This window comes from Elephantulus edwardii, unplaced genomic scaffold (genome assembly GCF_000299155.1).
Source record: "Elephantulus edwardii isolate Elephantulus edwardi_28Jun2011 unplaced genomic scaffold, EleEdw1.0 scaffold00067, whole genome shotgun sequence".
Taxonomy (NCBI): Eukaryota; Metazoa; Chordata; class Mammalia; order Macroscelidea; family Macroscelididae; genus Elephantulus; species Elephantulus edwardii.
In genome coordinates this window covers 3,632,218-3,655,057 of record NW_006399817.1, presented here as the reverse complement: position 1 = coordinate 3,655,057, position 22,840 = coordinate 3,632,218, and the positions used below count along the sequence as shown (strand labels likewise).

The following is a 22,840-nucleotide window of genomic DNA, read 5'->3' as shown; positions in this document are numbered from 1 at the left end:
CTTACTGTTGGTCTGGCAAGGCTGGAAGGAAGAGAAAGTAAGTGGTAGAGGAAGGAAACGGCCTCTAGATCAACTGTCTTGGCAAGAGGAGATGTTGAGCAAGGGCTTTATTAGTAATGATCAAGTATGTGGTGTGCATGTTGTGTGTTCATAAGTGGCCATAGTCTTAGCTAAATCCCCCTACCCAGAAGCTCACAGATGTGTATTTTCATTGGGTGCACAAGGACCTGTGGTTTGCTGTTCCCTAAGGGGCAACCTTAACAGCTCTGGGCGTGCTCACAAACCCTCTTGGAGTATACAAAGCAGGAGCAAAGAGAAGCAGAGAGGCCTAGAAAAAGAAACAACGTGGAGACAAATCTGCCTGTAGCCAAGATATGTTCAAGGCCAGGAGGGCTGGCAGGCAGCTGCTGCCTGAGCCTGGAAAAGAGAAGCCCTGGCAAGCAGTCAGGAAAACTAGTGACAGTTTTGGGAGAAGTGTAAATGGTCCCTTGCTGGAACCAGGCTGGATTTGGGAAGTTGAAACTTTTCACAAATCCTGACACCCTAAAGCTCAACTGTATGTTAGAGGTAACAAGAGGAAGGCAAAAACTGCCATTGGGTCTTCAATGGAAGAATCTTAATAAGTATCTATAGTTATATCTGAAAACATCTTCTCATGATGGATCCAGTTCACAGTCACTGCACTGTTGATTATCCTAACACACTCTCCTAACAGCTAACAGCCTTCTCTTGCAACAAGTAACACTGAGTTAGTTGTCAATTGTAAGTAGAAATAATGACAGGGTCACAGTGTCCATGAGACATGACTCTGTTTTTCTAGTTCCATAGATGAGTGTACATAGTCATTCTCACTACCCTAGGCAGGACAACGCATTAATGTTAGAAACCCATACAGAGCATCATCTCAGGGAAGTGTGTACCAGAAGACAGGATCTCAAAGTTAAAAGCAGCAATACAAACACAAATCTGTACAGGTGTATCTTAAAGACAGGGTAAATAAGTTTCAAGGTCATCAAAATAAAAGAAATAGTGCAATAAAGTAAATCACGTGATTTGTTTCCCAGAGAATATCAAAGTCATGCTTCCATTAGACTGTGATCTTAACAGAGGAGCCTGGTTTGCATAGTGGGATATGCTTGGTTTGAACCTATCTGCCATTCTATGGCAGAAAGATAACGCAGTTAAGACTCTGAGCATTAGGAACCTGATGGAGGGTCATCATGAACTGGAATCAACTTAAGAGGAGTGAGGGGTTTTTTTGTCCAGTTGTCTAAGTGTACATGGGCATAATGAAAATGATTCAGATACTGTGAGAATTAAAATGTGACAGAAAGACACAAAATGAGTTTATGATAATGGGAAAATAGTGCCAATAGATAAAATATCCAATTTGTAAGAAAAAGAAAACAGAACAAAACAAAAAATCCCAAAACCCAAGAAAACAAGACAAAGGAAAAAAAAAAAAACCTGCAAAAAAACCCAAACACTACAATTTACCTGTGAAGCCAAATTAAATGATGTACAATTAAAGAAGGCATTCCCTGGATATGAATGCTCGCTGCAGCACTGTTCATGGTGTTCACAGTAGCTGAGAGATGGAAATAACCAAAACATCCATCAACATAAATGGATGGACGCGGTATATTCGTACAAAAGGAATATTACGCATCCATAAAGAGAAATAAAGTCCTAATAAATACTACAACATGGGTAAATCATAAGGTGCCCTTGTGGGACCGTGGTAAATCATTTATTGGCTAACCAAAAGGTCAGCAATTTGAAACCAACAGCCATTCTGCAGGAAAAATATGTGACAGTTTGTTTCCATAAAGATTTACAGCCTTGGAAACCTTCTATGGCAGGTGTTCTCTATCCTATAAGGTCACTGAGTTGGAATCAACTCGACCACAGTGGATTTGCTTCTGGGCTTCAGATCAACCTTGAAAATATGTTGAGTGAAGTTAGGTGGCTTTTTTTAAGAAAAAAAGACAAATACAGTGTCTAACCCCACTTACATGGTATGTCTAGAGTAGATAAATGTACAGAGATAAAAGTAAACACAAGGTGACTAGGGGAAGGGTTGTTGTTATGAGGTGCCATCAAGTCAAGTACTACACATAGAGACCCTAAAACAGTCAAGCTGATCCCTGCCCTATCCTGTGCCACCCTCAACAACTCTGACATACTCAAGCCCATTGGTGACGTCACCATGTCAATCCATCTCATTAGAAGTCTTCTTCTTCACTGACCCTCCATCTTTCCAAGCATGATGTCCCTTTGTAAGAATACTCTTGTCTAGCTATGTGTCCAAAGAATGAAAGACAACACTGGCTGCAGAAGGAATAACTACTGTCTAAGAGGAGAAAGACACTTTCCTTAAAAAAATAATTAGAATGTCTATCTGTGTATCATTGACTATGCAAAGGTATTTGACAGTGTGGATCACAACAAATTGTGGTTAAACTTGAGGAAAATGGAAATCCCAGAATACTTGATTGTGCTTATGTGAAACCTATACTTAAGACCAGGAAGCAATCCTCAGAACAGAGCAGGGAAACACTGCATGGTTCAAAATCAGGAAGGGAGTGCATCAGGGATGTGTCCTGTCTCCATACCTTTTCAATCTATATGCAGACAGATCATTCAGGAAGTTGGGCTTTATGAGGAGGAATGTGAAATCAGGATTGGAGGAAGACTCATCGACAACCTATGTTATACAGATGACACAACTTACTTGCTGAAACTGAGGAGAACCTGAAGCATTTGCTGCAGAAGGTCAAGGATTGTCGTCTTCCACATGGATTGAAGCTCAACATCAAAAGGATAAAGATTCTCACTACTGGACCAACTGGCAACACCATGATAGATGGAGAAGATATTGAAGTTGTTAAAATTTTCATCTTGCTCCAGCAGTCAGGAAATCAAAAGACGAATCAATTGGGAACATCTGCTGTCAGAAACCTCTCCAGAGTACTGAGATTCAATGATATCGGTCTGGAGACTAAGGTGCACCTAATCTAGGCCATGATCTTCACAATTACTTGCAATGCATTAGAGAGTTGGACAATGACTAAGGATGACAGAAAAACAATCAATGCTTTCAAATTGTGTTGCTGGAGAAGAGTCTTGAGCATATATACCATGGACTGCCAAGAAAACAAACAGGTCTGTCATGGAAAGGGTGAAACCAAGTTTCTCATTGGAGGCTAGGATTTTGAAGCTCCATCTAACATACTTTGGGCATGTGGCCAGGAGAGACTGGTCCTTGGAGAAAGACATCATGCTTAGAAGGGTGAAGGGACAGCATAGGAGACAAAGACCCTCGATGAGATGGACTGATACAGTTACTAGGACAATGGAGGTAGGTGTGTCAGAATCAGTGAGACTGGCTCAGGATAGGGCAGAGTTCAGAGCTGCTGTACATAGAGTCACTATATGTCGCAGGCGACTTGATGGCACATAACAACAACAACAACTCTATTGAGTAGTGACTAGGATATTAGGGAGCTCTAGTGGCTTAGTGGTAAAGAACTGCACTGCCAACCCAAAGTTATACTGTTCTAATCCACCAGCTGCCCTGTGGGGGAAAAATGAGGAATCTCCCTCTATGCAATTTATTGCCCTCTGAAAAGTCACTGGAAGGTCAACCCTGAGTTAGTTCCAACTGGACAGTACTCAACAACAACAATATCAACTAAAATCTTAAACTAAAAAGAAAGAAGTTGTTGTTGTTGAGTACCATCAAGATGGAACCAACCCAAAGCTGACCCTCCAGCGGATTTTTAGAGGCAGTTGACTGCACAGAAGGAACCTGCCCATCTTTCTCCCAGAGTGCCTGGTGGATCAGAACCATGTGCCTTCAGGATGGCAGCACAGCTTCTTGCCTCTAGGCCAGCAGTGTTTCCTAGGAAGAAAGAAGAGCTAGGAAAAATTAAAGAGGCATAGAAACAATTAGTTCAAAGAACTTCAGCTTCCACTACTCTGAGTCCAAGAGAACTGGACGGTGTGTCTCTTTCACAGTGAACTATTCAGAAAGGAGTAAAAGGTCTTGGATAGAGTGGGGGGGGGGGAGTATGGAATGAAATTCACAATCAGAAAAAGAGCAAGTCTGCTGGTCTAATAGAGACTGGTGAAACGCTCAGACTGTGGTCTTAGTAACCATTTGCACTTGCAGGTAAACTCACTCCTGTGGCTCAACTTTCAGACAAACAGCAGACATGTTTCTAAGGTGAAAAGCACCACCAGGGAGGTACGTACAAGAATAGTAATAGTCATCATACGAGGTAAACCAGACATTATTTTTCCAGAGAGCAAGTTCAAAAGCCAGGAAAGGACTAGAAAAAGGAATAGACATGGGAATCAAAGGGAGGAAATGGGAAGAGTGCTGTTATGTTGTGGAAGCTGGATAATCATAAAACAGAGCCTGTGTCAATGACTGAATGGAAAAGCAAACTGTTCTGAAAACTTTTACTTTGGTTCTTGGTTTGTTTTGTTTAAAAAAAATGAAAAAAAGACTACTCAGAGAGACCAGTCATTAATTTTCTTTCCATGATGCAGGAGACATCGTGAACCACGCCAAGAAAGAAGATGGAATTGGTGCGTGAATAAGCTCTTTGATTTTGGGCTGTCTATGCTGCTCTCCACAGACCTTAGTCTGGAGTTCTCAAACATTCTCTTCAGTTATCTATGTTCATCTTCATAGAGTAAACAAATGAGTGTTGTGTGAGTCTGCATGTATTAGATTCTTAAGTCTCACAGATGCATAAAGTATTGGGGTAGCAGTGTGGCAAGCCCTGTCACATAGTCCTGACATAACTTTACTCTCTTTCCTCTACCCTTAAGAGAATCTACTCAGGATTTCAACTGTAGGACTTATGTTTCATTTACATAGTATAGGATTAGAGTCCCTGGGGTAACCATGAGTTGACTTTCAATTCAACAGTAATTGCAACAAATAGCACCAACGAAGCCCAAAATGGTGGGTACCACTGAGTCGATTACAACTCAAAATAACCTTATAAAAAAATGGATCTGAATTTTGCCCTATCCTGTGACATCCTCATCATCTCTGATATACTTACGCCCATTGATACAATCACTGTGTCAATCCATCCTAATGAGGCTTCCCCTCTTTCTATGTTTCTCGATATTTCCAAGCATGATGTCTTAGGGAGCTCTGGTAGCCTAGTGGCAAAAAGCTGCACTGCAATCCCAGAGATGCGTGGTTCGAATCCACCAGGTACTCTGCTGGAGAGGGAGGGGCAATCTCCTCCTATAACAGTCAGATCTGATTTGACGGTACACACATAACACAAAAATAATATATTTTTTTTTAGAAAAAGGCAAGAAGCTGCACTGCAATCCAAACATGATGTTGTAATCCTTTATCCAAGAACTGCCCTTTCCTAACAACATGCTCAAAAGTAAGTTTCATCATTCTTGTCTCTAAAAAGTATCCTGATTGCATTCCCTTGAAGACATAATTGTTTGTTCTTTTAGCAGACCATTAATTCAGTTCAGATATTTATACTCTTCTCTCGCACCACAACTCAAAGTGCTTGACTGCTAACTGAAAGATAAGCACCAGCTGTTCAAAATCACCAGCTGTCCTATGGAAGAAAGATGCAGTAGTAGAAGTCTGCTTCCATAGAGATTTACAGCCTTAGAAACCCTCTAGGCAGTTCTAATCTATATGACAGGGCTGCTATGCGCAGGAGTCAACTCACTGGCAATGGTCCTGGGTTTGGTTTAAACCCAAAATAACAACAACAAAAATCAAACCAGTTGTCAGCAAGTCGATCCTGACCTATGATGGCCCCAGAGTTTCAGAAAAGAAATGTGTCTCACAGCCTTTTCAACTCTCAGGCAAGTCTTCCGAACTGCCTCGGGGTAGATCTGAATCCCCAACCTTTCAGTTAAGAGACGATATTTAACCATCTGTGCCACGTAGGGATTCCAAACCCATTAAAGAAGATTAATAGCCAGCTGAATTAAAAAATTTTACTCAACTAAATGTTATTCTTTAAAGTATAATAAGGCAAGAATGTCACTTTAAAACTTAAGGTGTGCCTGAACAAAGTCATGATATTTTCAGTTGCTTCACACGCATGTGAAAGCTGGACAACGAAGAAAGAAGACTGAAGCATTGATGCCCAAGAACAAACAAACCTGATTTGGAGGAAGTACAGCCAGAAGGCTCCTTAGAAGCAAGAATGGTCATACTTTGCCTCACATATTTTGGGCATGTTGTCAAGAGGATAGCCAGTTTCCAGAAAAGGACATTGTGCTTGGAAAAATAGTTATTTAGTTAAACGATAAGGTCCCTTCATGAGATGAAATGACACAATGAGTCCAACAATGGAGTTCAGCACAGCAGAGTGTGTAAAGATGGTGCAGACTGGGTATGGGTTCAAGCTGATGCACATATAGTCAGAGTCAGTTCAAATGTACTAAGCAATGACAACATTCAACTAGCTCAGCTGCTACCTGAAAGGCTGGCAGTCTGGGTCAACCATTGGGAGGAAGATACAGCACATTCTTTGAAAATCATCCTAGAGGAGGAGCAGTTCTATTCAATCTTGCAGGGCTGCCATGAGTCAGAACGGACTCAATGGTAATGACGTTAGTATGCACCAAGCCTCCTCTGCTCGGCACTAGAGAAATATTATTGAACTGTCTTCAGTAGGTTGCTACTCTTTTAAGGATGAAAAGCAATTGAGGTACAACCAGATCACTGCCAAAAGTAGTGTGGTCGATTAAATGTGAAAGTTACAGAAGAAGTCTGAAAGATGGACTTGAAATGACAGGCTGCTTACCAGGCAGAAAAAGAGTTCAGAAGTAGATTCCAAGCTTCAGAGATTAACACTTGGGAATTGGAACATGGGTCTTAAGGAAGAGGTTGCAGGTGATACAAGAAAACTAGGTTAAAAAGACCTTGCATGTCAGAATGAGCTGGTTCCATCCTGAATTGCTGTGTGATCATGCTGTGACTGTAAAAGCATCATCCCAGGTTGGATTGGAGAGGGCAGGAAGTGGAAGCAGAAAAACCAGAGAGGAGACAACTAACTGAAGATTCAGAGCCAGAAGAAAAGCAGCAACAGGACACAGAGGAGAGAGGGCAGGGTGAGGAGACACAAAGTGAGGAGCATGGCATTGTCTGGCAGGCTGGAGAAAACAGCACTTCTGAAGCCCAGGCTCTCGAAGTCTTATTAAGCAAGGAGTGGACGAGTCTATCAGTGGGTGAGTCTGTTACTATGCCAGGGGCTGGAGAAGAATCATCATCACCCCCTGCTCCTGTGCTGGATGGCTTTTTGTGGCAGTGTTGGCTTTAAGTTGGCCTTTGAAGAATGACACAGAAGTGACTTGGCAGAACTACTCATTCACTATGCTCCTTTTGGCTGTTCTCCCCTGTAGTTCATATCCTGAACAGTTTTATTTAGCTCCATCTTTATGGCATAAGATTCTCAGACAGATTCTTGTAATAGAAACCTCCACCAAGAAAAGCCGCCACCTCCTCTCACATTAATCCTGATCACCAACATCTTTTGGCAGTATCTGACCTATTTGGGACAAAATAAATAAAAACAATAATAATAAAGCTTGCCAGGAGAAAAGCTGATCTAGTCAGAGGATTATAAGAGACACCTGTTTTATAACACAGCAGCTGCTAACACAGTAGAAGCATGGCATCCTGGTAACAAGAAAGTGTTCCCTTCTATTAAAACCCAATAGTAGCAGAAATTACCATGGACTCATTTTCAGCTATATCACCCGGATGTGAAAAGAGATTCAAGTTAAGATTAGACACATAATCGGAACCCTGCTTGGCTGAACTTGGAAATCTGAAGGCTAATTTGTTTATAGGGAGGTGTTTTACCTATTTATCTAAGTATCCCATGGCATAAATCCTTAAAATTGTCATTATATACTCAGGATATAATCATGAAAATAAAGCCTTCTGAAGCTTGACTGATTGCTACAAAAACTTCATTTTTACCAGCTTAGAAACCAAATCAGAAAACAAAACAACACACAAAAAATGACAAATCAGAGCATAGTCCTGTTTAGAATGTGGACACTAACAGAGGGAAAACATAAACAACATTTTATCTCTTCAGTTCGTTTACTGGTAAAGACACATACACCTAGAATGAGGCACAAAATCCATGAACACATAAATACCACAGGCAAATTATTTCATAGCTGCAATATGTACCCATTACCTTTTCAGACTAGACCAGAGAGATGCTCTTAGAAACAGCTTGTTAACAGCCCCTCACATTGCTGTTTAACAATCCGTTTATAGCCCATCAAAAAGCCAACCCTCTAAGGAGATATATTTCACATTTATATGTAAGGTTCCTTTACCACAGCAATGCTTCTTTTTCTACATTCCTTCACTCTATAATCCTAGAAAATGGACTGCACTATAATTCCTGTACTTATAATCCCCATGAGCATGCAATATATGAGCATATATGCAAACATAACCACAAGTACAAACCACCCCAACCCCCCTGCCAACTACAAAAGCAGCAGAATGGTGCCCACGTAAGCACAGCAACAATCATATAGTCTTAACGAGAGCTAAAAATAGTGCACAAAAGCATTGTGTCTGCTACCCACTTGCTATTCTACCTACAACAAGCTAATTCTAACCTCTACTACCGACTCTTAACACTGGGGCTCTGATATTTACCTTCTCCAGCCTAACAAGGCTATTTTCTGGGTTTGGAAATATGGAGAAATCTTTCAAGGCACTTCAATTGTGAGGTATTCAATATATATAAATGTACACCAAGGGTACACTTGAAATTGTGAATTTGCCCAAAGGCTGAAATTTGTGTTGTAAGTACACAGGGACTGACTGAGGAGTGCTAAGCATGTTCAACTGTCCACATGCAGCCAGCTGGCTCAACGTTTCCTCATTCTGCTGCACATATTCCCAGAACAGTCACCAAAGAAGTACAACTTGCCAACAAAGACCCCCATTTAGAATCCCTGAAGGGTTAAGAGGATCTTAATAAGAGATCCCAAGAAGACTCTTTAGGCACAATTTGGGGAGCAGATGTGTTAAAAGAAGTCTATACCACAATCCATTTGATATTGAGCCTCACAGTCCTCCACCATATGCATCAAGGTAAAGAAACTGGAATTGTCCAAACCAGGGCTCTGCAGGCTATCCAGTAAAGCAGCAAAATAAAAATTTTTTTAAACCCCCAAAACAACAACAAAACAGGTTGTATTGTGAATTTGCTTTCACCTATAACCTAGATATAAACCAACTAAGAGGCAGGAAGACTGTATTCTCAGCCACCCACACCTCCTCCCTGGCAGACCTTTAATTACCACAGCTGAAATGGAAATGTACACAAAACCCTTTTTCCCTTAAACCAGATAGCCCAACACGATGGCTAACCACAAAAGCACATACAGGCATTCCCCCTATCTTTGAGAAACTTCGTTTGGCCATTTGGTCAAGATTTTCAAGACCAAAAACTTCTCGGAAGAGTTGGTTAACATTTAGTGATTAAAGCTGCTGGGTCCACCTCATCCTCCTGTGCTTGAATAACAAGATCCTTGAAAGGGGTCTTACACGGCTCTATTCTTTGCTTTCTTAAATGCTGCTGAAGGATCTTTTCCCTCTAAAACCTTGTTGCACTTGTCTCTAAACAGAGTGCATTGCCCTGTGCCCAGAAGGTGATAAAAAGAGACCAGTGTTAGTGGCAGACTATTCTAAGGCTCAGAACCTTTGACAAGCCCAAGTGCCAGGAAGGGTGAAAGTGTGGAAGACGGATGTAGTCGTAGGTACCCTACTTGAGATGTAATCCAAAACCTAGGTCCTTCTGCCCATCCTCTGCCTGTCTGGGTGAAAGTCAAAGACACCCTCAGAGCATGCTAGAAAAGATTAGAGGATCATCACTCCAGCCTTCCTGTGCTCGCCAACATTCCCCCTGGATTCCATCGTGTTCAAAAGCTGTGTCTGACCTACAACTGACTTCTGCCCACCTCCAGTGCTCTATCACCACCCAACTCATGGTTTTGCCAAAGCACAGAGCCCCACAGGGGCAAAAGGAAGCATTCACAATGCAGAATGTGAGTCTTTGTTCCTCTGGTTCTCTGAGGGAAAAGTCTCTTACCTTTCCAACTGGTTTGTTCTCTCCTTCTACCTCACCCTACAGCATCAGAGTCAGCAGACTAAGGGAAGGACCAGTAAATGGCACAAAGTCAAATAAGGAGCTGGCAGTATTCCAGAGGATTTGAGGTGTAGTCAGCCAAATCAGGTCATTCAGGTCTCAAAGTCGGGGAGAGGAGGAGACTTAGCAGGCTGGGGATCTACGTGCTTCACATTTCATCACAAGAATGGTCCTCTCCCACAGTGCTCACCTCAATTTGTAGACAGGCCAGATCAAAAGGCGGAAGAGTGAGAGTGAATCCTGACCTCTGCCCCACCCACCACTGGCCGTTAGGCAGGACAGCCACAGGTCTCTCAACAGCACAAAGTAGCGGTCAAGTGAACTTATGACACAGATTTTTCTAATCTCCTAGATCTCAGATCAAAAGGAGGACTTGAAAATGCACCAGAGAGGCAATCCTTCAGATGGTCTGCTGCTCAAAAGCTGCCAGGCCAACTCCGAGGCAAGGACTTGGGCATAAGTAAACAAAGAGAACCAAAGGAGAGAAATGGCACTTTCCTTTTAGGTACTCAGCCAGTGATCACAAAGCAATACAGAAAATAATTAGCTGGCCCTTGAGGGGCTGTGAGGAGAAGCTACAATGTGGTTTGCTCTGACATGAATCTGATTTGATAGTCAACAGCAGACTGCAAAAGACAAAAGGCCTAGAATTAATGAGTAAATAATGACATACACGTTGAGAGAAATGTCCTTCTCTAGTCTAAGTTCTTTAAAACCGTTAAGGACCTAAAGCCACTGCTGTCAAATCAATCTGGACTCGGTACAACCTTGTATAATAAAGCAGAGCTCTGGGGTTTCCAAGGTTGTAAAGCTTTCTTCTGCAGAGCAGCTGGTCGGTTCGAACTGCTGACCTTTTACTTAACAGTCAAGTGCTAAGTCACTGCACCACTAAGGTTCTTGTAGCTAGGGAAAGACTGTTAGCAAATTTCTCCCTTCTTTTTTCTTTCCTCTCCTATACCCCATTTCATGAATCTCCATAGCATATCCACTTGCCCAAATCAGTGTGAATATATTTGTCAGCAGATTAATTGTTGGGCTTCAGACAACATAAATTTTAAACTGCTAAAATGTCACAGGACCCTTATTCTTCATTAAAACCCCCAAGATTCTTCTGTGCCAAGGCAGCAGAGAAAAAGGCATATTGGGGCTCAGGGTTTGCAGGCTCAGCAGGACTTCAGCAACCACATCCCCACTCACACTTTCACAGGGGAACAAGGGAAAGTGCTTGGGGAAACAGGTCATTTCTGAGACAGTCTGTTTCTTAGAGTTTGATTTTTCTTTTTAAACTATAAAGCTGATTTCCATCTGTAGCTCACTTCTAGGAAACACTCTGAAGTCAGCATCTCATCTTTGGTTACTGCTTCCTCCTGTATAGGGGATGTGAGTGAAGCAGGAATTACAAACATCATTATACAGGTAAAGTTTAAGAAAGATAAAAGCTGGACACACCCTCATAACCTCTTGGAGGCAGACTACAGCAGCTCTGAATAAAATCACAAACTTACACTTGGGTTTTCAAGGAGTGCAAAGGAATGATTCTCTGCAAACCCATGACCGTTTCTAGAACAATGTGAAAGTAAGTTCCCAGATCCATTTCATGGGGTCAGAAGAGGAAGCTAAGGATGTCAGTCTAAAGACAAAGGTGCACCTGATCCAGGTCATGGTCTTTGCAATTACTTGCTATGCATCAGAAAGCTGGACAATGAATGAACAAAGATGACAGAATAAGAATTGATGCCTTTGAGTTGAGGTGCTGGAGAGTTCTGAATATCCCATGGACTGCCAAAAGAACTAGAAGGTCTGCCCTGGAGAAGGTGAAACCAAGCTGCTCTTTGGAAGCAAGGACTTGAGACTCTGTCTCACATACTTTGATCATGTAGACAGGAGGGGCCGGTCTTTGGAGAGCTTGGAAGGATTGAGGGACAGCACAAGAGAGGAAGACTCCAGATGAGATGAACTTACACAGTAACTGGGGTAAAGAGGGTAGGTGTGTGTTGGAGACAGTGAGATTGGCTCAGGGCAGAGTAAGGTTCAGAGCTATCGTGCATAGGGTCAGTATGAGTCTCAAATGACTCTATAGCACATAACAACAGTTAACATGTGACTACAAAGGAAAATTCAGAAATATATTTCACGTCCATAATGAAAAGAACATAGCCAGTGAATAGAGATCAATCTCTTACCATCAACTAAAAATGACATTTCCCTCATACCCCAAAAGTAATAAATTTGGCTTTTTCAAATTCTTCCATAGAGGCATACTTCCACTAAGAGGCATCTCTTGAAACTGGAAATCTGCCACCCTACAGCAAACTGTTCAACAGAAGGAGAAGAAAGACTTAATGGTCTTTTTCAAGTTTCACCCTGGTCACAAACAAAAAACAACTGTACGAACAAGAGAATCCCTGAATAGATTTTAATATTTGAGTACTGAATAATAATGCTAGTAAGAGTCACCGTACAGTCTTTCCAGAGTCTTGGGGAATTTTTTTCCCCCTCTTTCCTTTCATCTCTGGAAACTTACTGGGAACCAGATTAGTTGCCCCCTTCAAACTCTGCTTTAAGTCAGCATTGGTTGTTATCATCTAATTGTGGCTGGCTCATCTCTCGTGTAATGGAGTTTATATTCAACTAAGAGTTTTTCTGAGCCCTACAGACTGAATGCAGGCCCGTGAGAAAATTACAGAGATAGCAACAAGGGCACTGGATGGCGAGTCAGCCAACAGTCTTGGGAGGTGTAGAGGCTAGATCAGACCCAGCATGTGAATCTGAGCAAGATAAACATCTGGGCTTTGTCTTTTCAAAGTGCAAGGATGGTACAGGACCACTCTCTAGCCTCTTCTAGATTGCTGTTACGGGAGACACATAAAAGAAGAAGAGGAAAAAGGACAACCACACAATTAACTAATCAGATACCTGGAAAAGAACTAACTTTAAAAAACAAAGTAATTGTAGGGAACTCTGGTGGCCTAGTGGTAAGAAGCTGCACTGCAATCCCAGAGATGTGAGGTTCAAATACACCAAATGCTCTGCTGGAGAAGGAGGGACAATTTCTTCCTGTACCAGTCAGATCGGATTTGCCGGTACACACAAAAACAATAATAAATAAAAGTAAACTAACAAAGAAACTAAGTAATTGTTAAGCAATTTATATGTCTCACTTACTTATCCCAACAATCCTCAAAAACTCACTGTTGTAGTCAAGACTGGCTCACAGTGCCCCATGTGTTCCAGAAAAGAACTGCTCCCCATGGCTGTAGTCTTTATGGCAATCGTAAGATCAACAGGTCTTTCCTCTGCTGGGTAGGTCTGAACTGCAGCAATCAGTCGTTTGCAACCCCCTTGAGATACAACAACCCTTAACAACAGGTATTTCCCTCCCATGTCAGGTAAAGTAATAAGCTCAAAAGCAAGTAATGTTTTCAGTTCAAGAGCCAGAATTCACACTCGGGTCTGCCTATCACTGGTCCGTTCGTTTCCCTAAGAAGCACTCCACCGCCACAGTAAGGCAGTAACATCAAGATGGTTTCTCGGTTATTTACCATCCCATTAGCGCAACTGGGTTTGCAGATAAGAACCAAAGAACAGCACAAGATAAAATAAAATCCATGACGGAAATCTGAAGTACTAACAACTGAAACTGCATTGTAGCAGCACTGACATCACAGCACATTCACAGAGGGTGCTCAAACCAGCAGGGCAACACGTCCTTCAGGAAATGAGATCGTTTTCCCTGTCTGGCTCCCATGTACATGGGAAAATCCCCCCAGGGGAGCATGCCAGATCTGGTGACATGCACATGGACTGGAGCAGCTCTTTGGCGTCTTCATTGGAGTAGGTGGAAAGTTGCTGGTCCACTTAACCAATGTTTGGTTTTATAAATCTTAACATCTTCATACCATAGTTTTATTAATATCTCCACCAAAATGCAATATATTCTTTCTGCAGTTCTTAAATTTCTTAGTTCAAATGTTGTCTTTAACTTGAAATTCATACTTAATGAACATGAATATCTTCCCTCACTATATGGTGCCATGCAAAAGGATTTCAACCCACTTATGAGTCCTAATTGTGAAATTTCCCTTTCTGGATCCTTGTCTGCTTTGCACTACTTTCTCTCTCTCATAGCTCTCGAGCATTAAACAATAACCTCAGACAAAACACCTGATTCTGACCCTGGCTCGGCTAAAATCACCAGCGGGAATTCAAGCAAGCGACTGAACATCCCACAGGACTCCTTTCTTCAGCTGCTTTGTTAGAAAATTTGAATTATTATGCTTTCCATAACTCTTTGTCCCAGGTCTGCTCTGAAAACAGCCTTTAAAGTCATTCAAATTTGGATGGCTGGGACACTCCCTCCACTCAAGTACATTAAAACAAAACTGCTTTACAGTCAAGAGTAATTTTAATCCCATTAGTCAGAAGCCCTGAAGGCTTGGGCTACCAAGACAGAGGAAAAGGAGAAAGGTAGTGAAAGAGAAAAAGGGAATGCTTGAAAAGATTGCAAATAAATACCTAGAAACGGCAAAGTATTAAAAACGTACATACTGTTGTTGTTATGTGCCATTGAGTTGGAAATGACTCATCCTCCAGTGGGTTTTCAAAGGTAGTTATTCACATGGGAGGAGACTGCCCATCTTTCTTCCTGGTAGATTCGAACCTCGAACCTCGTGGCTTTGTATTGGCAACACAACTCCTTACCACCAAGCCACCAGAGCTCCCTAAAGATGTACATGATGAACAGTTTAAGAAAAAAAACCAAAGAAAATACCAAGACTGTATAGTTCGTGAATTCGTGTAAAAAGCATTAAAAATAAAAATGGTTTTCAAGAGACTAGTTCTAATTTTTTTTTTAAATATTATATTGGTTTGCATAAAATTAGCAGACAAAAACAATAAAGACAATTTACTTTTATAAAAAAAATGGTGTGGAAGGCAAGAGTCTGGGCAATGAGTGATGCCTCAGAAAGTTATCTGGCACCAAGGCTGCACAGCACAAGAAGACACAGGCTCAGAGACTCTCTACCACTTACATGAAGGAGTCATCAATCAGGCATTGAGAGAACAAGGGAAAAGCACAGAGAGGAAAAAAAATCTGAGAAAAATCCAAAGAACCTCAAGTGGAAAAGCCATAAAAAGAAAGACCAAGTGGGAAGTTTAGGCATTTGTTCTAAGCTGGATTGGTCTGTGCAGCTAGGAATAACTCACCATCAGAGGAGACGAAAGAACTGAAGGGACCCCACTCCCGAAGCACCTCTGCTAGCACTGTCCTTGCCTTTCTTCTCCATTTATGTAGTATTCCACATCAACCCCTTAATTCTCTCCCCATATTCTCCACAAAGATAGATAGCTGCACTTCAGAAGAGTACTGTGGAAAACACTTTGAAATTGTGGCCAGATTATGTGCATGCCAGTCCTAGCTTTGCCATTTGCAGCCTGTGGAGGGATCTGAGACTCATACATTGCTAAATCTCTCTGAACTTCAGTTGCCTTGTCTGTAAAAAAAAAAAAAATAGGGAGAAAAATGTCATCCCTGAAAGATGAAGTGGTGTAGATAAGGCACCCAGCAGGATGACCAGCCTACACAAGTTCCTCAGTGAATGGTGGTGATGGCAATGACGAGGAAGGAGAGAGGAGGAAGAGGAGAAAAGGGAGAAGATGGTAGGGCGTGAGCAAGGAAGAATAAATGAGCGATATTAAAACTTAAAGAGTTGGGCAAAGAACAAGAAGTAAAAGAAGGTGCCTTCTAAGTAATAAACCACTTATAATTTGTAACTTATACAGGTACAAGAATATTCACTACTTAATAGCAGGCAAATATCTTTTAATTACACAAAACGGATAATGCTCCCAAAATGCAAGTATTCCCCAGTGTTCCATAAGCACAGGACTAAGTGAGCAGTTCTGGTCATCTGGGAATCCACACTTAACAAACACACTGTAACGCCTTCCTTAGCTGGGCCCCCTGACACACAGTATTAGAATTCCCGCTCTTTTAAGTAAAAGCCAGTTGAGTTGTACGTTTTTGTTTTTGGAGTTTTTTTGGTGGGTTTCTTTTGTTTTGTTTTACTATCTCAGAAGAAAAGTTTATCAAGTAAATTAACAGAGCAAATAATCCATTTGAGGTACTATTTCAACACTCAAGGAACAGATTTCAAGCACATGGTAGTCACACTCATTTCTACCAGCAGATGATGTGCAACCGGAGTCTATTCTGCCTATTCATTCACTGAGGCTTATCCTGAGATGCCCCAGTAAGCAATACTTTATCAGTCTGGCTCCTGTGTGTTCAGGGTAAAAAAAAAAAAAAATCAATAAAAATGTGCTTGTGTTTTAATAGGCTATAATTCCAATTCATCACTAATTTAATCTAGTTTTTTCCTCCAGTCCTTTTCGTGTGTGAACATAAGTAAACTTACACTCCTTCTCAACAAAAGCACACTGAGACTGGCTTGCTGCAAACATCCAACAACAAACCCAGGAGTGATGATTGCCGAAAGCAAGTTCCAGTGTTTTTTCTAAAGCAACATTCATTTTGTATACTCCCCGTCCCAGGGGGCTTCCCTTGACATTGACTCACTCACTCAACTGGGACAGCGGCACCAGGGGCAAGTTTTAAAAACTGGTAATAAAATGAAACTGCTCTTCAAATAAGAACTAGAAACCCCTTGGACCTTTGACTCTGTCCCTCCTTTACAGGAAGAAATGTGGCTCAAGGAGGATTGATAAAATTTGTCTTGGTTCTACTTGCCTCTGGTGCCCACAACTGGGTTATTTTCTCTCTTGACCTACCCGCAGGATACTTTTACCTGCTTTCGAATGAACTGCCAGGATTTTCCTTAACACTAGTTTACATAGGAAACTATCTACACATAAATGAAGATTGGGGTTTGGCTGTCCCTGGATACCAGGAGCTCTGGACGTGGAACCCCTCAGGGAGCTGCATTGCTACTCAAAGGCTAAACCTGTCCTTCTAATCCAACCGTGGCTCTGTGGGAGAAAGAAGGGCAATCTCTTCCTTTGTGAAAGACACATTATTGTTGTTGTTACACGTCACTGAATCAGATTTTCAGAATTTATAAATCATATGGGAGAAGACTGCCTCCCCATAGAGCCTCGCAAACCTAATGGAAGGTCAGCTATGAGTATGACTTTGACGGCAATGAGTGCTTTGTGAGTAGTGCAGATATAAGAATCTACAGCCTACTGAAAGATTCTTCAGAGGGGGCCTATGAGTATGGCCACTGCTTCAGCTCAATGTAGAATTACCAACCCCCTCATGAGCTGTAAAAATTAACACTGCCAAGAGTGCTGCAAATACAAGTCCATCATGCCCTACCTCCTACTACTTCCTCTTCTCACACCTGACAATACCCTCACAGACCAATGCTCCCCCACACACCATCTTCCTTGGCACATACCTCAATGCCCTCATACCAGCTGGCTTGTGATTAAAATGGACCAAGCTAGGAAGTGCCAGAGAGGGTGAAACTTACTGTATCAAATTCCCTTGGCCTTTTATAGGGTTGCACCAAGAACCCAGAGAGAGTGGTACGATGGTCTGAAAACTAGGAGGCCTGTAAACCTGGCTTAGTCACCATTTATCCAAAGCAAGCTATTTAGTTCTCGGGGCCTCTTCTCTGTAGAAAAACTTTGATCCAGTTGACTTCCTAGGTCTTGTAACGCTAAAAGTTCAAATACATCTTTTAAAAAATTCCTCGAATTTATTGCCAGGAAAAACTAAGAGGAAAAAAAACTGAAGCTTGCTCGTCTAAACCTTTTAAGGTGGTTTACTCAAGCCCTTTTGAATCTGTTAGTCAGTTTTTATTCATTTACATATTTTTTAATCCCGAAACCATCCTTAAAAATTATATGAAAAAAAGAAAAGTTATTAATGATACAAAAACTTCAGTAACAATAATTTCTAGTCAGACACCCAAGGATCAGTCTGGCTCTCTATGAAACTACAGTGTGGCTGGCCCTAAAAAACTGGTGATGCAAGCCAGTGGATGAAGGCTTTTTTAAGACAACCTAAGGTCTGCAAGTAGAGAGAGGAAGGAGTACTGATGAGCCTCACTTCAAATCAGCAAACTTCACTGAGAGGCACTTCACGTTAGAAGCTGGGACACAAAGGTAACTAAACCCAAGGAGTTCAGAGTCCACTAGAGGAGGCCAAGAGAGTTTCCCAGTTCACAGACACAATTTTAAAAGGCAGAGAAAAACTAGACAATGAAAATTATACGACTACGTTTTGTACCCTGGATCATCCTCACCAAATGAAAGCAATGTGCCAGGTCTAACAAAAGGCTGTGTCTGCTGAGCCATAACCACTTTCCGCTGCAACTTGGCTGAACTTAAATTGAACGGGTGACCTGAAGGCGAAGGCTGGTAATGGAAAAGGAAGGCTTTTCCTTCCTCCTGTAACCAGCACAGACAACTAGGCAATCCTTTGGGGATAAAAAAAAAGTCTTTTTATTCCGATGGGTGACTCTAGCCTTACATTTTAACAACCCCAAATGGTCGGGAATTGGGGCATGTTGCAAGGAAGAACCAGTCCTTGGAGAGGGTCATCATGCTTTGGAAGGGTGGAGGGAGAGCGCAAGAGAGAAAGATGTCAGATGAGACAGATTGACTCAGTGACTAGGGCAATGGGGGTATATGTGTCAGAGACAATGAAATTGGTTAACAATAGAGGAAGGTTCAGAGCTGTACCTGAGTGGAGTCAGCGGCACATCACAGCAGCAACAGTGCTTACAATAAGAGTGTCAGAACAGATATGGAAGCTGTAGAGAAACAACTGACCAACCTGTCTAGATAATAGCTTTGATGACCTTCGACTAGTCCTTCACCATCACCCTTTCGATCCTCCCGTAAAAACTGCCTGATAGCAAACAACAAATGCTAGCGAGGTTGTGGAGAAACTGGAACCTATTCACTGCTGTTGGGAGTGTAAAATGGTGTAACTACTATGGAAGGTTGTATGGCCCTTTCCGAAGAAGCTGCAAATAGAAATAGCAATTGACTCAGAAATTCCACTACTGGGAATATACCCCAAAGAAACCAGAACTGCCACCCAAGCAGATATATGCACACCCATGTTTATTGTGGCTTTGTTCACAATAGCAAGGAATTGGAAACAACCTATGTGCCCGTCAACAAATGAATGGATAGAGAAGTACTGGTATACTCACACAATGGAATATTATGCTGCATTGAAAAACAAGGAACTCATGAAATATTATTCAAAATGGGTGACTCTGGAGGACATTATGCTGAGTGAAATATCTGTTATAAAATGACAAATACTGCATAATGCCACGGTTGTAAATGGGACTGACATCAGGGTTGGAGGGAGACTGAGAAAAGTGGATTCAATAATGTATACTGTCTTGAAACAGATGAAAGAGAACTGTTTAAAAGGGATATGTGATTAGGTATTACAGTCATGACAGGAGTCCAGAACAAAAGCTGCATAGTAGAGTGGACTTGGGGGAGGGATTTGTAAAACAATGAAAGAATTTTCCTTTTACTTTTCAAAGAGAAGAGCAAACTGGGGAGGGGGGGGCAAGGAAAAAAGTGTAACAATTAATGAATGGAAATCCAACGTCTGTAAATTTTCATTAAAACTAATAATAAAGCACCAAAAAAACCCAAAAAGCCTAATCCAGCTGCCTGATATTAGCTCTCAGAGATGATAAGAGGGAACTAATAAAGTGTAAAAGAAATACAATGGCCCTTATAGGCATTGTCAGCCACAACCACAAAGGAAACCTTGATAAAAGTGTCAGTGATGGACGAACCCAGAAACTTTCACCTTGAGAACTCCACCTAAATCATACTCTGACTTTTCCTACCCATGAAAATCCTGATTAGGAGTAAACAAAACACTTCCCACTGTGGCTACCCCTGGTTGGGCTCCTCTGGGTTCTATCACACCAACCACCTAGGAATTTACTGCCTGCTGACCAGCCACTTGCAAGGAAAGAGAACAACTGAAAGAAGGTTACAGGAGTGGAAAGGAGTCACACAAATCTCTCTACGTTCAGAAAACTGTTACGTGTACTCAGTCCATTAGACTCATCAGCTCATCCCTGAAAGATTCTGACATACCTTCTCCTCTCCAAGGAGAAGTGTACTATTTACTGGGTTCCAGAAGCAACCCCAGTTCTTGCTTGTGGGTTACCAGCAAACATTTTTTATTATACAGTTAAAGTCCCACATTTCAAGGACTAAATGAAACGCTGTACAGATTCAGATGACCTGGAATAATCCTTGTTCTTGATCCCTGGTGCTTATTACTAAAATTCTGTCACTTATACAAACTCCCTGTAAAGATAAACTTCCTAGACAGTGCACCTAAACACATACAAAAATCTAAGCAAAAAGGAATATACTGATACTATATCCACAAAGACTACACTAACCTAAAAACAGTTCCTTTATTACTGGTGGAGAACATGAAAGCTCCTTATATTGAGTTATACAGAAATGAAAGGAAGTGCTTTAAAGATAAGATTGTAACAAGGGGGGGGGGAAGCACACATAATTTAATTAATTATGAACATAATATTTACATCACATTTAAAAGGTGTTTTGCTTTGATTGGGGACAGGGACTCTATGTATGTAAGAAAAAGGCTGCTAAAAAGTCTTTTCCCCATAGAATTCAATGAAGAGAGCTGCTGTGTAGAACTTCTGACTCCAGCTCACAACCATAAGACCATGAAGCCAGTGGAACTACGCAGTCTCTTTATTAAGAGATAAGAAGAAAAATCATAGAAAAGATTGCTTTCTGGAGTTTCCACCCCAAATTACTGCCCCGTTGTTGGTTTAGGTTTTCCTGGTGTCAGTTTTATTGCCATTGTGCTAAATACAATTTACTGATTTAATACCCTGTTATTGTATTACCCCCTAGTTGTGTTATGAAGTGTCAAGTAAATCAGATTATCCATACCACAGGATTTTACCAAACTCAATGTGGAATCTAATTTATTTAGCAAAATTGGTTTTGAAGTAAAGTACTCTTAAGTTCTTTTCTGCAGCTCTCCCTCCATGCCCAGACACCTACCCTCCCCCTCCCACACATACAAACACACAAATCCAAAAGTTCCATTGAGTATTTTTGTAAAATAAAAACAAAGAAACTCAACCTTTTCGGTTCACATTAGCCCTACCTACCTCAAACCCATGAAAATCTTTCCTAATAAGAAATACTAAATTCTGTGTATAATTACAAAAACGTACCAAGCAAGCATTTTAAAGTGTTTCGCTAAAACAGTTTCTAATTGACAAGCAATTGCGAAAATAGGAACGACTTTCTATCATTCCTCATAGATGAAGAAAACAAGTTGTCTACTGTTTCTACAGTGTCCACTCAAACAACACTAAATAGGCCAAGAAATACCTCGGCACTGATCAAAACAGTGAAAGAAATAAAGTACACCCGAAATACAGGAATGGAAAAAATAACTGGGGGCGATGCCTCCCCTCGGTGGCAAACTTTACAACAACTTTTTAGCAGTAACAAACAGCAGCATCACCAACCTTGATGGATATAAGTCCGTGCACGCGCAACACTGTTTGCCAAGCACAGTGTTTGCAAATATCCTCCATCCGCCTTTACAATACTGCAAAACATGGCCAGAAAGCTGGGAGATTTCCAGTCATAGAGATATATTTCCCTTGCACTGTCAAGCACAGAAGGTCATCCTGTCTGGACATTAAGACAGTGCTTGATCTCCGTGCATCACGGTTTTCTACTTTGAAACTGCTCAACTTTCATATGCATCGGTGTAATAGACCATTCAACAACTTTATTCACGTTAAAAGGGTGAAGGGGGGGGGAATTCATTGTGCAACGCTCAGGAAAAGCTGACACCAGGACTGTCTCTCCAACCAGCGATTGTAATTATAATGAGAAGGAGAGAGGGGAATCCTGTCTGATCAGACCCAGGGAGTCCGGAAAAATAGAAACGATTCCATCTCCAGTGGGAGGGGTGGTGAACTTTTTCTTCTAAGGAGACCACCCCTCCGGAACAAAAGTTACATTTTCAGTCACATGTTAGGCTGGAGGGACAGGGATCAGGGTTGTTTTTTTAAAGCACACTAATTACGGGGGTGTTTTACAGGTCTGGAAACGACCAGGGTTCCTCCTGACCAATTGTGACGGTCATTGCATTGTCAAAAAAGAAAGGCGGTGGGATGTAGGGACCGAGGAGACGATCAGGGGCTCGGCAGGAAGAGTAGCAAGGTTACACTAAAGGGTACAGCAGTCTCCGTGAGCTGCATCTCTTTCCCTCGCGCCCCAAATAATTTACTGCGAACAGAGCAACTGCAACAGCCCCCTCCGAAGAGCCCAACGCGGCTGCCCTGGCCGGTGCAGCTTAAGGTTTGCGATCAGAGAGGAGGAAGGGGAGAAGATTTTTTTTTTAAATTTTTTTTTTTTTTTTTTTACCTTAATGCTACACTGAGCAGGAGTCTCAGACATGTCTCACAGCAAGAGAGATCAGGAAGTTCTCTGGTTTTTTCCACTTTCCTTTCCTCTCCCCAACCCAGAAATGCTCCACGGCCAGCCGGACGCGGTCATTTAAGAAGTTTCTTCCAGCATCTCTCCCGGCAACCGCCCCGGGGGTCTGCGAGCGCGCG

The 22,840-nt window shown here is 41.7% G+C and overlaps 1 protein-coding gene across 1 annotated transcript in view; it reads right to left on the bottom strand.

Moving 5' to 3' along the window:
* The window catches only part of ETV6 (ets variant 6), a 355,578-nt gene extending 332,771 nt beyond the window's left edge, over positions 1-22,807 (bottom strand). The window contains exon 1 of the mRNA XM_006888409.1: positions 22,650-22,807. Within this exon, the coding sequence (XP_006888471.1) occupies positions 22,650-22,682 (33 nt within the window). The 5' untranslated portion in view covers positions 22,683-22,807. The remainder of the gene's footprint in view (positions 1-22,649) is intronic.
* Between the last annotated feature and the right edge of the window lie 33 nt (positions 22,808-22,840).